This window comes from Eurosta solidaginis, chromosome 3 (assembly GCF_040869045.1).
Source record: "Eurosta solidaginis isolate ZX-2024a chromosome 3, ASM4086904v1, whole genome shotgun sequence".
Lineage (NCBI taxonomy): Eukaryota > Metazoa > Arthropoda > Insecta > Diptera > Tephritidae > Eurosta > Eurosta solidaginis.
The window spans coordinates 163,754,795-163,772,280 of record NC_090321.1 but is presented as its reverse complement, the minus strand read 5'-3'; the positions used below and the strand labels follow the sequence as shown (position 1 = coordinate 163,772,280).

Below are 17,486 nucleotides of genomic sequence, written 5' to 3'. Positions count from 1 at the left end.
ATTGTGAAGTACTTTAATAAAGGCCATTTTTCCATTATTCAATATTGGAGTAATTTATTCAACAGTTTTGTGATACGAACTTAGCAAAAAGGCAAATAAGAGAATTTGCAAGTAAATTCGTTACAATATAATAATAGTTCGACTGTCCACTACGTTATAGTAGCAGCACACCCAATCATTTATTCGACTGTCCTGGGAAAGCTTTTGCTTCACCAAATTGAGTGTTCTTGCGAAGGACAGAGCCTCATGTGGTAAATATATGTGCCTACGTATTCACATACATATGTAACAGGAACCGTAACGAGTAAGTGATATTTAAGCTTGGTTGATAGGCTAGAATCAATGTGATTCACTTCAAGGGACTAGTTCGGATTGGGCCGCCAACTTTAGAAATGTCAAACCCGGAGGTTTGGGTGTTGAAATATGAAGTGTGAACATCAAAATTAACATTTCAGACGCTATTTTAAAGTTTCGCAAATAAACAGCAGATATTTAAATATAAGGCTACGTGATTTTTCAAACCCTTCTCATACGTACATATATCTACTTTATACCTTTAGTATGAGGTGAGAATCTTTTCAAAGGAATGATTGAACCCCAGGAACCTACTAAAGGATTTTGCAGCACTGATTTCGCTCATTATTTTACCCAAACGGAATATAGATTTTTTTTAAAAATTGACACTTTTTCGGGTAACTTGCTTTTTTAACGACTTAAGGACAATTTCAAAACATGTTCAACTTGGGTCATTTTATTTGAATTCATTGTTCCTGATTAATTTTTTTAAAAAATTATGCAAAGTGGACATTTAAATTTTTTATATAATTTTTCATTTGATGCTTTGTTTTAATAACTTGGTGAGTTGGGTGATGCAAAATCCGCGTTAACCTGGCATTAAAAGCGAGTGCTTTTTTAAATTACTTTTGAATGGGTTAAAAGAGATAAATTTCGCAATTGGATTCCTATAACTGGCAGTGATGCGCATCCGTTGATACCCCTTTCGACCATATCGGACCAATAAATGGCCTAAACAGTCTTAAATGAGTAGATAATATAGTAACGCGCCGAACGCCGCCAAATTGGCATTTTTGCTTGGTTTAGACGCGAAAAAGTAAACATTTTCAAGTATTTTTTTTTTGAAATTTGAATGCAGTTTGTTTTTAAAATGCCCACAGTATATAACGGTAAGTATCATTTCTTATAATTATTGTTCATTGTGAAGCAAACTAAGTGTGATATCTTCTGCATAGACGTCAAAGCAAAGAGGATAAATTTAATAAGAGCCGTCACTCGTTATTTTTTAGGCATTTACTCGATGTAAACTGTGAGGTAGTCGCTACTTTTGTTTTATGCGGGACATTTTTGAATTGCCTTCCATTTATCCATGCGATGTTGTCACCTTGTGCAAACGTGTTTTTTGGAAAGAGAATTAAATAATTAATTAAATACAGTCGGAAAAATAAACACAATTACCCCATGAAAATGTATAGAAGACATTTATAAACATCTCGCCCAAAAAAAAAAAGTAGCGACTACCTCATAGTTTACATCGAGTAAATGCCTAAAAAAACGAATGACGGCTCTTATTATATTTATCCTCTTTGGTCAAAGTTCCAAAGTGATTGGATCACCTGATTTGTAATTGACTAGCGTTGTCTCATCCTGTATCTCTCTCTATCACCCGCTGAAGATAGCTGCCCTTCAAAAAACGCGAGTACTCTATAAATAATGTAAGGAATACTCCTTTGGGAGTATAGGACTGCTCCAAATCTAATCTGTATTCATACAAAAAATGTGCTCCAATTAACATTGCGATGTCCTAGGAGAGGAGTAGGTGATCCCACTCTCGCTTTGTTTGTGAGTAATCCATAGAGTACATACGTTAGAGTACTTTCCAAAGTACTTTCACTGTAGTACTCCATTGAGCACCCACAGAGGATCATATGCTAAAGTACTAAAGAGGAATTGTGTCGGAAAGAATTATCGAAGTGAATTTAATTTAAAATGAAAGTAAATGAAGAGGGGCAATGCAACTTTTATATTTTATACTGCTAATATTCTTATTTATTTATTTATTTATTTATTATTTAAAGTCGACGACAAACTATGGTCGACTGCATAATATAAAAGATATATAAATATACAACTCAAAAGATAAAATTTAAGATATATCGAGCTTTCAACAATGTTATATTACAAACAAAGAAATATTAATGAACATTACTATTTAATTTCAGAATATAATAATAATAAGAAATATGAGCAGAAATAAGATCTTATGCCGAAATCTTATACTGGCGGAATGCATCAGATTCCGCTCAGCATGATTTCGGAATGCAGTGGATTCCAATCTCCCTGTTGGAATGCAACAAGATTCCAATCAGCATGTCATGGGAATCCGGCAGTGCTAAGAGTAGTGTAATGAGGATACGCCATCACAAGGCATAAAAAAGTAACATGACCTGTGTTGTTGGATGTCATTTAGCATTTGCGTGAATAAAGAATCTAATATAATACGCATACGCATACGTGAATAAAGAAACTAATATAATATGTATACATAAAACCAGTGCGCTGTTGCATTTTATCAGAGTTGCCAAAGTAAAATTTTATTATTAGTTATTTGCCTGCAATATTTTACTTTTGGCAACTCTGTTCGATCGTCATCGTGTCGTGATCACTGCCGTTAAAAAACGAGCAATGATCGGCTGATGGTGGTCCGCAAACGCATTGCAAAGGAGTACTCCAACATGAAGAAAATGGAACACGTAATCCAACAATTTTTGCAGGGTGGCCCTATGCGCCGCCATATTGAACACCCTGTCAAAACGCTAAAAAGTAGTCATATTGAACATCCTGTCAGGCAGTTGACAGATAAGATAGCACACTTAAGCCCCCATTACTGATACTTAGCATAGACTTGACTTGACTTGGCGTAAACTTGGCAACTTAGCCACGATTATACTCCACTTGGCGCATAAAGTCTGGCATCATAATCAGCGTTGAAATTTATTTTTAAATAAATGTCAATTTCTATGACAAAATGTCAAAATGATATGGAAACAAACAAATGACATCTCAAAATGTAAACGTCACTTAGAACTTACATAGAAAATCAAAATTCAACAGACTTCTAAGTGAAGTTAAGTTTTGAGTAATCAGTAACATGCAATGTTCATTTAACAGAACTGTAAGTGACAGTTCGCAAGCCAAGTCAAGTCTATGCTAAGTATCAGTAATGGAGCCTTTAGTTTGATTCACAATGATTATCATTGTTTACTATATAGTTTGGCAGCTTAAGTAGAGGTTATGTTGCGAATAGAGTGGAAGGCAGTGGACTAGGCAGTCGAATGTCATATAATGAAGGAATGGTGTTCGGAGATTTTTCAAAGTTAAAAAAAAAATGATAAAAGCTTTAGTATAAATAAAACTATTGTTTTAATAACAACAAAAACGCCATATGTATTCTGTATACATAAATTTGTAAGGATGTGCGTGTGAATGTGCGAATTTTCACCGATCAGCTGTTAGTTGCGCTACTTGGTAAAATTTACAATGATGATTATTGTTCTTCATTGAATAATCTTCTGTCAAACTGTGAGTTGTTGATAAGGCGCTAAGTAGTACAATTTACAGAAGTGAAATAACGCGTGGTTTAAAATGAAATAAAACTTTGTGGTGAAACAAAAGGTAAAATATTTTTTTTGGTTATTTAAAATCTACACGTAATTATATTATTTCGCAAGTGTTCAAAAGTTTTTTGGTTGAGTATTTTTTACGAAATTATGAGTTTTTTAATGTGTATTATTTTTGTGCTGAAAATATATAAAACCGTGAAAAGAAAATCCTGCCAAAAGTTTGAACCACGCTGTACCACAATAATTCAATATTATTGCATATAACTCAAATGATTCTTCGGCTTAAGTGCAGTATACGGACAATTCCAAAATCAAAAAAAGAAGTATGAGGATTGATAGACATGGTCAAGGTGAGTATAACTACACAATTTTTTTTGTGGGCAAATGACAATAACAGGAGTTATTAAGGGTCAAAGTTCATATGAAGCATTTTCTTAAATCTAAATTTCTCTTTAAGTATCGAACCGATTTTCAAAATTTGTATTCCTATCCCGTAAAATACTTTAAAAATTCGATGTTTAAAAGTGCTATATTTACTAAGTAAATTACGCATATTTATTTGTACATATGTATGTATGTGTATGTCGGCATGAGTTAAACGTAAGTTACAAAATAAATACTTATTTTTTAAGGGGCAATGTATGTATGAAAGTATTCTGCGCAGAAATACTGTGGATGACGGTGGGGTGCAATAAAGCCATACGCAATAACGCCATACGGCTTTATTTCCAATCAGTTTGAGAAATAAAGCCATATGGCCTTATTTCCAATTGCTAATGGAAATAAAGCCAGTATGGTCTTATTGCAATTTTCAAAACATGGTTGTGGTAATTTTATTAGGCTGTACCTAAAAACGCGCAAAAGAGTGCGTACCGTGGCATGTTGCCACGGTTCAGGCAACCACCCGGACTTGGCATGGCGTAGCCCAGGGTTATTTAAATAAGGGCAGCCGAAGGCCGCCAACTCGGAAAGGTATTCTGCACATAAAGGAAACAAATACCAGGTGTTCTGCGCAGAATTACTGTTAATTTGCCCAAAATTAAATTTTGGTATACCAGGAACAGGACAGTTGGTATTGCATTGATGGGACTAAGGATATTATATATAATTTTAAATGAAAGCTTAAATTATTTCCCATCTATTAAACTATATTTTCATATATTTAATACAGCAATTAAATTTAAACAAAATTAAGTTTTTAAAAATGTTGATATGTTTTTTAAAAAATTATATTATTTCAGGAAACTCTTTGCAGTTATATACTTAAGATATATATCAAATGAAAGGTATTGGAAATACCTATCCAACGACGTTGATAATCGGTTCAATACTTTAGAAGTAATTTAGATTTAAAAAAAGCTTATTATGAACTTTGACCTTTAATAACTTTTGTTGTTGTTGTTTGCCCAACAAAAAAAATATATCGTTATGTTTCTTTTATTAATACCTATCGATCTCAATTTTTCGTTTTTTTATATCAGCATTGTCCGTATACTGCACTTGTTCCCATAACGTGACCAAATGCAAAAGGATAAAGCCGTTTTAGACCAGGTGTGTACTGTTTTAGCGAGGGAGTAAATAGAGACGAGGGATTGTATGATGATGGTCTGGCTAGCACCTTAATGGTGCTGTGTTACCGGAGCGTACCGGATCTGTATCCGGCAAAGGACCATCACATCGATAACACTTCCCAAAGCATTCGGGGAGAAACCTTATCGCTACAACAACAACAAGATCAACATTGTATGATGAATTCTGCAGTAAAGTTGGAATTTTTTTATCAAACTTTGTATGAGATGGATTCAAGTGAATTACACCAAAGTTAATTTTCTTGGAAAGTTTGCTTCATGGTTTGAAGATAAGAAATTTAAATATAGGTATGTTCAATTGTGAACAAAAGAGCAAGATAAGGCTATAAGAAAGTTTTTGTTTGGGGTAAATTCAAAAATTTTGGAGAGGGGTCCAAAGTCAAGTCAACGTAAAGTAGTCAACTATTAGTCAGCTACATTTAACTATTGATAATTTTTTGCTGCAGGTTATGGGCATGGTTCTAAGCCATACATTTATTTAGCTATTTATGTACATAATAAACTAAATTCAAAATTTTGATGTTGATAGCTATGACGTAATTCATTACCACTCCGTCATCCCTTTCTCATAGCAAGAGTTCCCAACGTTCATGCAAAAGCATACAAAATTAATAGTAAATCCGTTTTGTGTATCACTGAATGTGTTATTAGAATTGTGAATTGTTCTTAATTGATTATCAGTGCCGTCAGAATGGACGTGATTTCGAGCAGCTGCATTCCAATCAACTGTCCAAATTACTTTACTTACTTACTTAATTGGCGCTTAACCGTCTAAACGGTTATGGCCGTCCAACAAGGCGCGCCAGTCGCTCCTTCGCTCCGCCAACCGGCGCCAATTGGTCACACCAAGGGAGTTTAAATCGTTTTCCACCTGGTCCTTCCAACGGAGTGGGGGCCGCCCTCTACCTCTGCTTCCATAGGCGGGTTCCGATAGAAACACTTTCTTGGCCGGAGCATCATCTTTCATTCGCATAACATGGCCTAGCCAGCGCAGCCGCTGCGTTTTAATTCGCTGGACTATGTTGATGTCTGCGTATAGCTCGTACAGCTCATCATTAAATCTTCTTCGGTACTCGCCATCGCCAACGCGTAGAGGTCCATAAATCTTTCGAAGAACTTTTCTCTCGAACACTCCCAAAGCCGCTTCATCTGCTGTTGTCATGGTCCATGCTTCTGCCCCATATAGCAGGACGGGTACGATAAGTGACTTGTAGAGTATGATTTTCGCTCGCCGAGAGAGGACTTTACTTTTCAATTGCCTACCTAGTCCAAAGTAGCATTTATTGGCAAGATTGATTCTTCGCTGGATTTCAGTGCTGATGTTGTTGCTAATGTTGATGCTGGTTCCCAAATAAACGAAGTCTTTTACTATTTCGAAATTATGGCTGCCAACAGTAGCGTGGTTGCCAAGGCGCATATGCGCTGACTCTTTGCTCGATGACAGCAGGTACTTCGTTTTGTCCTCATTCACCATCAAACCCATCTTTACCGCTTCTTTTTCCAGCTTGGAGTAAGCAGAACTAACAGCGCGGGTGTTTAGGCCGATGATATCAATGTCATCAGCATATGCCAGTAATTGCACGCTTTTATAGTATATTGTTCCAGTGCGGTTAAGTTCTGCAGCTAGTATAATTTTCTCCAGCATCAAATTAAAGAAATCGCACGATAGGGGATCACCCTGTCTGAAACCTCGTTTAGTTTCGAACGGCTCGGAGAGGTCCTTCCCAATTCTGACTGAGCTGATGGTATTGCTCAACATCATTTTGCACAGCCGTATAAGTTTTGCGGGGAAACCAAATTCAGACATAGCGGCATATAGGCAGCTCCTTTTCGTGCTGTCGAAGGCGGCTTTAAAGTCGACGAAGAGGTGGTGTGTGTCGATTCTCTTTTCACGGGTTTTTTCCAAGATTTGGCGCATTGTGAAAATCTGGTCGATGGTAGATTTACCAGGTCTGAAGCCGCACTGATAAGGTCCAATCAGCCGGTTCACGGTGGGCTTCAATCTTTCGCACAATACACTTGAAAGGACCTTATATGCGATATTAAGAAGGCTGATTCCACGATAGTTGGTGCATTTTGCAGTATCCCCCTTCTTGTGGACTGGGCAAAGAACACTTAGATTCCAACCATCGGGCATGCTTTCGTCCGCCCATATTTTGCTAAGAAGCTGCTGCATGCGCCTTACCAACTCCTCGCCGCCGAACTTGAATAGCTCCGCAGGAAATCCATCAGCGCCCACGGCCTTGTTGTTTTTCAATCTGGTTATTGCTATTCTAACTTCGTCATAATCGGGCGGGGGGACATATATTCCATCATCATCGATTGCGGGATCGGGTTCTTCATCTCTGCGCGGTGAATTGCTGCCTCCATTTAGGAGAGCAGAGAAGTGTTCCCTCCATAATCTAAGCACTCTCTGGACATCAGTTACAAGGTCGCCGTTTTCATTCCTACAGGAGTTTGCCCCGGTCTTAAAACCTTCCGTCTGTCGCCGTATTTTTTGGTAGAATTTTCGGGCGTTATTCCTGGTGGCTAGCAGCTCAAGCTCCTCGCACTCACGCCTTTCTGCTTCTGCTTTTGTTTGGCATAAGGTTTATCTGAAAGATAACGTTATGTATAAAACTTATAACTCATCTAATCTAATCTAATATCTAATCTAATATATATTATAAATGGGAAAGTTTGGATGTTAAGATGTTTGGATGTTTAGATGTTTGGATGTTTGGATGTTTGGATGTTTGTCCAGACGTTTATCTTTGTGACTCAATAACGCAAGAACGGCTGGACCGATTTGGATGAAATTTTGCACACATATAGCCAATAGTCTAGAAGGATCTACTAGCTATATATTTTTCAAAAGGGGTGTGGTCCCCGCCCCCTAGGAACAGTTATAATTTAATTATTATATTTTTTCGTCTTTGCGACTGAATCACGCCAGAATGGCTACACGGATTTTGATGAAATTTGGGACACAGACAGTAGTCTACTAGCGAAATTTTTTTCGAACATGGAAAGAGGGGTGGGGGTCCCACGACCCTTCGAGAAATTATTTTTCATAATTTTTACACATTATAACTTTACGTATACTGGCCTTCACCAATATCACAGACTCAAGGGGTCAAATAAGTCGAGGGCTTACAAAGTAAGCAGTGACACCCTCCGCCCGCCCCCCTTTATCTCCCCCTCTGGTGTAAAATCCATAAATTGTTATAACTCAATCTAAATTTTCTCCTAAATCAATAGTTTTTGGTATCTGGTACATACAGAACGAGATCTAGACAATTTTGGAGGAACGATCAGTGGTCCTCTCCTCTACTCCCGCCATCCGTCCTCTATCAATTGTTTTTATTAGCACGCTTTTATTAGCTTTACCTGTATGTTTCTATCTAACTTTTTATTCGCTCCAATGCGCCTGCTGCCTTATTAACATGGTTTTATAATTAGCTTCACCTTATTTGTAATCCCGTAAGGGTCATATCGAGACCCTTCCGGGATCATTTCTGGATGGTTTTCGGGATCGGTCCGGGATTACGCCGGGGTAATTTCGGGACTTTTTCGGGACTATTTCGGGATCATTTTGGGACCCTTCCGGGATCATTTCTGTATAGTTTTCGGGATCCGTCCGGGATCCCGTCGGGGTTATTTTGAGACATTTTCGGGACTATTCCGGAATCATTTCGGGACAATTTCGCGATCATTTGGGGACCCTTCCGGCATCATTTCTGGATGGTTTTCGGGATCAGTCCGGGATCCTGTCGGGGTACTTTCGGGATCATTTGCGTACCTTCGAGAGATAAATTCTTGATGGTTTCCGGGATCATTACGGAACTTTTTCGGGGTTATTTTGAGTCCCTTTAGGCATTATTTCTGGATGGTCTTCGGGATTCGTCCGGCATCCCGTCGGGGTCATTTCGGGACTTTTTCGCGACTAATACGGGATCATTTGGGGACCCTTTCGGCATCATTTCTGGATGGTTTTCGGGATCCGTCCGGGATCTCGTCAGGGTAATTTGGGGAATATTAGGAGATCATTTGAGGACATTTCCGGCATCATTTCTGGATAGTTTTCTGGATCCGTCCGGGATCCCGACGGGGTAATTTCGGGATTATTTCGGGATCGTCTGGGGTACCTTCCGGCATCATTTCTGGATTGTTTTCGGTATCCGTCGGGGATCCCGTCGGGGTTATTTCGGGACTTTTTCGGGATCATTTGGGGTCCCTTCCACCATCATTCTTTTGGGATCCTTTCAGTATCATTTCTGGATGGTTTTCGGGATCCGTCCGAGATCCCGTCGGGGTCATTTCAGGACTTTTTCGGAATCATTTGGAGTACCTTTCTTCATCATTTCTATATGGTTTTGGGGATCCGTGGGATAATTTCCGGCATCATTTCTGGACATTTTCGGGATCCGTCCGGGATCCCGTCGGTGTCATTTCGGGACTATTCCGGGATCATTTCTAGATGGTTTTCGGGATTGTTTCGGGTTCATTTGGGGTACCTTCCGTTATCATTTCTAAATGGTTTTCGGGATCGGTCCGGGATCCCGTGGAGGTAATTTCTGGACTTTTTCTCGACTAATACGGGATCATTTGGAGACCTTTCCGACATCATTTCTGGATAGTTTTCTGGATCCGTCCGGGATCCCGACGGGGTCATTTCGGGCCTATTTCGGGATCGTTTGGGGTATCTACCGGCATCATTTCTGGATGGTTTTCGGTATCCGTCCGGGATCCCGTCGGGATCATTTCGGGACTTTTTCGGGATCATTTGGGATCCTTTCAACATCATTTCTGTATAGTTTTCGGGATCCGTCCGGGATCCCGTCAGGGTAATTTCGGGAATATTAGGGGATCAATTGAGGACCTTTCCGGCATCATTTCTGGCTGGTTTTCGGGATGCGTCGGGGATCCCGTCAGGGTAATTTCGGAACTATTAGGTGATCATTTGAGGACCTTTCCGACATCAATTCTGGATGGTTTTCGTGATCCGTCCGGGATCCCGTCGGGGTCATTTCAAGACTTTTTCGCGACTAATACGGGATCATTTGGGAACCCTTTCGGCATCATTTCTGGATGGTTTTCGGGATCCGTCCGGGATCCCATTAGGGTAAATTCTGGACTATTAGGGGATCATTTGGGAACCTTTCCGGCATCATTTCTGGATAATTTTCGGGATCCGTCCGGGATGCCGACGAGGTCATTTCGGGACTATTTCGGGATCATTTGGGATACCTACCGGCATCATTTCTGGATGGTTTTTGGGATTCGTCCGGGATCCCGTCGTGGTCCTTTCGGGACTTTTTTTCGACTAATACGTGATCATTTGCGGACCCTTTCGGCATCATTTCTGGATAGTTGTCGGGATCCCGGCACGGTCATTTCGGGACTATTAGGGGATCATTTGAGGACCTTTCCGGCATCATTTCTGTATTGTTTTCGGAATTCTTTCGGGATCCCGTCAGGGTCATTTTGGGACTTTTTTGGGGCTAATACGGGATCATTTGGGGATCCTCTAGGGGTCGTTTCGTGACTTTTTCTGTTTTATTTCGCGATCATTTGGGGACCCATCCGGCATAATTTCTTGATGGTTTGCCGGATCCATCAGGGTCATTTCGGGACCATTTTGGGATCATTTGGGGACCCTTCCGAGATCATTTCTGGATCCGTCCGGGATGCCGTAGGAGCCATTTCGGGATTTTTTGTTACTTTTCCGGGATAGTTTTTGGACCCTTCCGGGATCATTTCTGGATCTGTGCGGGATCCCATCTGGGTCATTTCCGGACTATTTCGGGATCATTTTGGGATCCTTCCGGAATCATTTCTGTATGGTTTTCGCGATCCGTCGTTGATTCCCTCGGAGCCATTTCGGAACCTTTTCTGGAGTATGTCGGGGTCATTTGAGGACTTTTTCGGGATCATTTGGGGCTCTTCCGGCATCATTTCTGGATGGTTTTCGGGATCCGTGCGGGATCTCCTCGGGGTCATTTGGGGACTTTTTCGGGATCATTTGGGGGCTCTTCCGGCATCATTTCTGGATGGTTTTCGGGATCCGTCCGGCATATCGTCGGGGTCATTTGGGGACTTTTTCGGGATCATTTGGGGGCTCATCCGGCATCATTTCTGGATGGTTTTCGGGATCCGTCCGGGATCCCATCAGGGTAATTTCGGGACTATTAGGGGATCATTTGTGGACCTTTCCGGCATCATTTCTGGATAATTTTCGGTATCCGTCCGGGATGCCGACGAGGTCATTTCGGGATTATTTCGGGTTCATTTGGGATACCTACCGGCATCATTTCTGGATGGTTTTTGGGATTCGTCCGGGATCCCGTCGGGGTCATTTCGGGGCTTTTTCGGGATCATTTAAGGATGGCTTTCAGGATTCGTCCGGGAACCCGTCACGGTAATTTCTGGACTTTTCCGAGACTATTTCGGGATCATTTTGGGACTTTCCCAAGATCATTTCTGGATGGATTTCGGGATTTGTCCGGGATGCCCTCAGGGTCATTTTGGGACTATTAGGTGAGCATTTGAGGACCGTTCCGGCATCACTTCTGGATGGTTTTCGGTATCCGTTCAGATTCCCGTCGGAATAATTGCGGGACTTTTTCGGGATCATTGGGGTCCCTTCCAAAATCATTTCTGGATGGTTTTCGGGATCCGTGCGGGATCTCCTCGGGGTCATTTGGGGACTTTTTCGGGATCATTTGGGGGCTCTTCCGGCATCATTTCTGGATGGTTTTTGGGATTCGTCGGCATCCCGCCGGGGTCATTTGGGGACTTTTTCGGGATCATTTGGGGGCTCTTCCGGCATCATTTCTGGATGGTTTTTGGGATTCGTCCGGCATCCCGTCGGGGTCATTTCGGGACTTTTTCTCGACTAATATGGGATCATTTGCGGGCCCTTTCGGTATCATTTCTGGATAGTTGTCGGGATCCGTTCGGGATCCCGTCAGGGTCTTTTCGGAACTATTGGGAGATCATTTGAGGACCTTTCCGGCATCATTTCTGGTTAGTTTTCGGGATCCTTTCCGGGTCCCATCAGGGTCATTTCGGGACTTTTTCGGCATCATTTAAGATTGGTTTTCAGGATTCGTCCGGTATCCGTCAGGGTAATTTCTGGCCTTTTCCCAGACTATTTCGGGATAATTTTGGGACCCTCCCAAGATCATTTCTGGATGGATTTCGGGATCTGTCCGGGATGCCGTCAGGGTCATTTTGGGACTATTAGGTGATCATTTGAGGACCTTTTCGGCATCACTTCTGGATGGTTTTCGGTATCCGCTCGGGATCCCGTCGGAATTATTGCGGGACTTTTTCGGGATCATTTGGTGTCCCTTCCGGCATCATTTCTGGCTGGTTTTTGGGATTCGTCCGGCATCCCGTCGGATTCATTTCGGGACTTTTTCTCGACTAATAGGGGATCATTTGCGGGCCCTTTCGGCATCATTTCTAGATAGTTGTCGGGATCCGTTCGGGATCCCGTCAGGGTCTTTTCGGAACTATTAGGTGATCATTTGAGGACATTTCCGGCATCATTTCTGGATAGTTTTCGGGATACTGTCGGGGTCCAGTCAGGGTCATTTCGGGACTTTTTCGGGATCATTTAGAGATGGCTTTCAGGATTCGTCCGGGAACCCGTCAGGGTAATTTCTGAACTTTTCCGAGACTATTTCGGGATAATTTTGGGACCTTCCCAAGATCATTTCTGGATGGATTTTGGGATCAGTCCGGGATGCCGTCAGGGTCATTTTGGTATTAGGTGATCATTTGAGGACCTTTCCGGCATCACTTCTGGATGGTTATCGGTATCCGATCAGGATCCCCTCGGAATCATTGCGGGACTTTTTCTGGATCATTTGGGGTCCCTCCCAAGATCATTTCTGGATGGATTTCGGGATCTGTCCGGGATCCCGTCAGGGTCATTTAGGGGTGCGTTCGAGATCCCGTCAGGGTCATTTCGGGACTTCTTCGGGAATATATCGGGATCATTTCTGGATGGTTTATGGGATCCGTCCATGACCCCTTAAGGGTAATTTCGGGACTATTAGGTGATCATTTGAGGACCTTTCCGGCGTCACTTCTGGATGATTTTCGGTATCCGTTCGGGATCCCGTCGGAATCAATGCGGGACTTTTACGGAATCATTTGGGATTCCTTCCGGCATATTTTCTGGATGGTTTTCGGGATTTGTCCGGGATCCCGTCGGGGTTATTTCGGGACCTTTTCGGGGCTAATACGGGATCATTTGGGGATCCTCTAGGGGTCGTTTCGTGACTTTTTCTGTATTATTTCGGGATCATTTTGGGACCCTTTCGGCATAATTTCTTGATGGTTTGCCGGAACCATCAGGGTCATTTCTGGACCATTTTGGGATCATTTGGGGACCCTTCCGAGATCATTTCTGGATCCGTCCGGGATGCCGTAGGAGCCATTTCGGGATTTTTTGTTACTTTTCCGGGATAGTTTTTGCACCCTTCCGGGATCATTTCTGGATCTGTGCGGGATCCCATCTGGGTCAATTCCGGACTATTTCGGGATCATTTTGGAATCCTTCCGGAATCATTTCTGTATGGTTTTCGCGATCCATCGTGGATCCCCTCGGAGCCATTTCGGAACTTTTTCTGGAGTTAGTCGGGATAATTTAGGGACCCTTCCTGGATATTTTCTGGATGGTTTCTGAGATCCGTCCGGGAGCCCGTCAGGGTAATTTCGGAACTTTTTCGGGACTATTTCGGGATCAATTTGGTACCCTTCAGGCATCATTTCTGTGTGGTTATCTGGATAAGTCTAGAATCGTGTCGTTGTCATTTCGGGTTTTTTTGGGACTACTTCGGGAACTTTTGGAAACACTTCCGGGGCGTTTCTGGATGGTTTTCGGGATCCGTCCGCGAAAGCGTCGGGGTCATTTCGTGGCTTTTTCTGGATAATTTCGTTATCATTTTGGGATCCTATCAGGTTATCAGCTCATAAAGTTCTTTTTTTTACTCAATTACAAAAATAAAATGCATTAGACAGAAAAAAAATTTTAAACAGATAACTTTATAAGCAGGCTAACGTGAATAGCCCACATATTTCATTTTCTCCTTGCGGACGGGGCCGCGGGTAAAGGCTAGTTATATTATAAATGGGAAAGTTTGGATGTTAAGATGTTTGGATGTTTGTCCAGACGTTTGTCTTTGTGACTCAATCACGCAAGAACGGCTGGACCGATGTGGATGAAATTTTGCAGACATATAGCCAATAGTCTAGAAGGGTCTACTAGCTATATTTTTTTGAAAAGGGGGCAGGTCCCCGCCCCCAGTTAAAATTTAACTATTGTATTTTTTCGTCTTTGTGACTGAATCACGCCAGAACGGCTACACGGATTTTGATGAAATTTGGTACACAGACAACAGTCTACAAGCGAAATTTTTTTCGAGCATGGAAAGGGGGGTGGGGATGCCACGACCCCTTCAAACAATTACTTTTTAATAATTTTTACACATTATAATTTTACCTCTACTGACCTTCACCAATATTACAACGCAATAGGTCAAATAAGTAGGGGGCTTACAAAATGAGCAGTGACACCCTCCGTTCCCCCCTCCCCCCTTCTCCCAACCCCTGGTGTAAAATCTATAAATTGTTATAACTCAATATAAATTTTCTCCAAAATCAATAGTTTTTGGTATCTGGCACATACAGATCGAGATCTAAACAATTTTGGAAAAACGATCAGTGGTCCTCTCCTTCTCCTCCCGCCATCCGCCCTCCTTCAATTGTTTTTATTAGCACGCTTTTATTAGCCTGTATGTTTCTATGTAACTCTTCATTCGCTCCAACACGCCTGCTTCCTTATTAACATGGTTTTATAATTAGCTTCACCTTATTTGTAATCCCGTTAGGGTCATATCGAAAGCCTTCCGGGATCATTTCTGGATGGTTTTCGGGATCCGTCCGGGATCCCGTCGGGGCCATTTCGGGATCATTTGGGGTCCCTTCCACCATCATTTCTGGATGGTTTTCGGGATCCGTCCGGGATCCCTTCGGGGTCATTTCGGGACTTTTTCTCGACTAATACGGGATCATTTGGGGACCCTTTCGGCATCATTTCTGGATGGTTTTCGGGATCCGTCCGGGATCCCGTCAGGGTCATTTCGGGAATATTAGGAGATCATTTGAGGACATTTCCGGCATCATTTCTGGATAGTTTTCTAGATCCGTCCGGGACCCCGACGGGGTCATTTCGGGATTATTTCGGGATCGTTTGGGGTACCTTCCGGCATCATTTCTGGATGGTTTTCGGTATCCGTCCGGGATCCCTTCGGGGTCATTTCTCGACTAATACGGGATCATTTGGGGACCCTTTCGGCATCATTTCTGGATGGTTTTCGGGATCCGTCCGGGATCCCGTCAGGGTCATTTCGGGAATATTAGGAGATCATTTGAGGACATTTCCGGCATCATTTCTGGATAGTTTTCTGGATCCGTCCGGGATCCAGTCGGGGTCATTTCGGGACTTTTTCTCGACTAATACGGGATCATTTGGGGACCCTTTCGGCATCATTTCTGAATGGTTTTCGGGATCCGTCCGGGATCCCGTCAGGGTCATTTCGAGAATATTAGGAGATCATTTGAGGACTTTTCCGGCATCATTTCTGGATAGTTTTCTAGATCCGTCCGGGAACCCGACGGGGTCATTTCGGGATTATTTCGGGATCGTTTGGGGTACCTTCCGCCATCATTTCTGGATGGTTTTCGGGATCCGTCCGGAATCCCGTCAGGGTCATTTCGGGAATATTAGGAGATCATTTCAGGACATTTCCGGCATCATTTCTGGATAGTTTTCTGCATCCTTCCGGGATCCAGTTGGGGTCATTTCGGGACTTTTTCTCGACTAATGCGGGATCATTTGGGGACCCTTTCGGCATCATTCTGGATGGTTTTCGGGATCCGTCCGGGATCCCGTCAGGGTCATTTCGGGAATATTAGGAGATCATTTGAGGACATTTCCGTCATCATTTCTGGATAGTTTTCTGGATCTGTCCGGGATCTAGTCGGGGTCATTTCGGGACTTTTCGGGGACCTGTTGGGTCCCTTCCGTAATCATTTCTGGATGGTGTTCGGGATCCGTCCGGGATCCCGTCGGGGCCATTTCGGGATCATTTGGGGTCCCTTCCACCATCATTTCTGGATGGTTTTCGAGATCCGTCCGGGATCCCTTCGGGGTCATTTCGGGACTTTTTCTCTACTAATACGGGATCATTTGGGGGCCCTTTCGGCATCATTTCTGGATGGTTTTCGGGATCCGTACGGGATCCCATCAGGGTCATTTCGGGAATATTAGGAGATCATTTGAGGACATTTCCGGCATCATTTCTGGATGGTTTTCTGGATCCGTCCGGGATCCCGACGGGATCATTTCGGGATTATTTCGGGATCGTTTGGGGTCTCTTCCACCATCATTTCTCGATGGTTTTCGAGATCCGTCCGGGATCCCTTCGGGGTCATTTCTGGACTTTTTCGCGACTAATACGGGATCATTTGGGGACCCTTTCGGCATCATTTCTGGATGGTTTTCGGGATCCGTCCGGGATCCCGTCAGCGTCATTTCGGGAATATTAGGAGATCATTTGAGGACATTTCCGGCATCATTTCTGGATAGTTTTCTGGATCCGTCCGGGATCCCGACGGGGTCATTTCGGGATTATTTCGGGATCGTTTGGGGTACCTTCCGGCATCATTTCTGGATTATTTTCGGTATCCGTCAGGGATCCCGTCGGGGTCATTTCGGGACTTTTTCGGGATCATTTGGGGTCCCTTCCACCATCATTCTTTTGGGATCCTTTCAGCATCATTTCTGGATGGTTTTCGGGATCCGTCCGAGATCCCGTCGGGGTCATTTCAGGACTTTTTCGGAATCATTTGGAGTACCTTCATCATTTCTATATGGTTTTGGGGATCCGTGGGATAATTTCCAGCATCATTTCTGGACATTTTCGGGATCCGTCCGGGATCCCGTCGGTGTCATTTCGGGACTATTCTGGGATCATTTGGGGTACCTTCCGGCATCATTTCTAAATGGTTTTCGGGATCCGTCCGGGATCCCGTGGGGGTAATTTCGGGACTTTTTCTCGACTAATACGGGATCATTTGGGGACCTTTCCGACATCATTTCTGGATAGTTTTCGGGATCTATACGGGAACCCATCGGAGCAATTTCGGAACTTTTTCGGGACTATTTCGGGATCATTTGGGAACCTTTTAGGGGCCATTTCAT

The 17,486-nt window shown here is 42.7% G+C and overlaps 2 protein-coding genes across 18 annotated transcripts in view; one reads left to right on the top strand and one right to left on the bottom strand.

Annotated features, from left to right (window-relative positions):
• Window positions 1-17,486, bottom strand: part of LOC137244546 (uncharacterized) — an 85,915-nt gene that overhangs the window by 25,139 nt on the left and 43,290 nt on the right. The window contains exon 3 of one of the 14 annotated variants that reach the window (XM_067773671.1): window positions 7,735-7,821. The exons of the other annotated variants lie outside the window; for them this stretch is intronic. The gene's annotated coding sequence lies outside the window, so the exon portion shown is untranslated. Of the gene's footprint in view, window positions 1-7,734; window positions 7,822-17,486 lie in introns of those variants that run through there. 14 annotated transcript variants of the gene reach the window in all.
• LOC137244548 (uncharacterized) overlaps window positions 1-17,486 on the top strand; it is a 62,925-nt gene that overhangs the window by 30,818 nt on the left and 14,621 nt on the right. For 2 of the 4 annotated variants that reach the window (XM_067773676.1, XM_067773677.1), the window contains exon 1: window positions 3,625-3,988. The exons of 1 other annotated variant lie outside the window; for it this stretch is intronic. In XM_067773676.1, coding sequence (XP_067629777.1) covers window positions 3,980-3,988 — 9 coding nt within the window. In that variant the 5' untranslated portion in view covers window positions 3,625-3,979. Of the gene's footprint in view, window positions 1-3,557; window positions 3,989-17,486 lie in introns of those variants that run through there. One more of the 4 variants, XM_067773681.1, reaches the window with a different exon arrangement.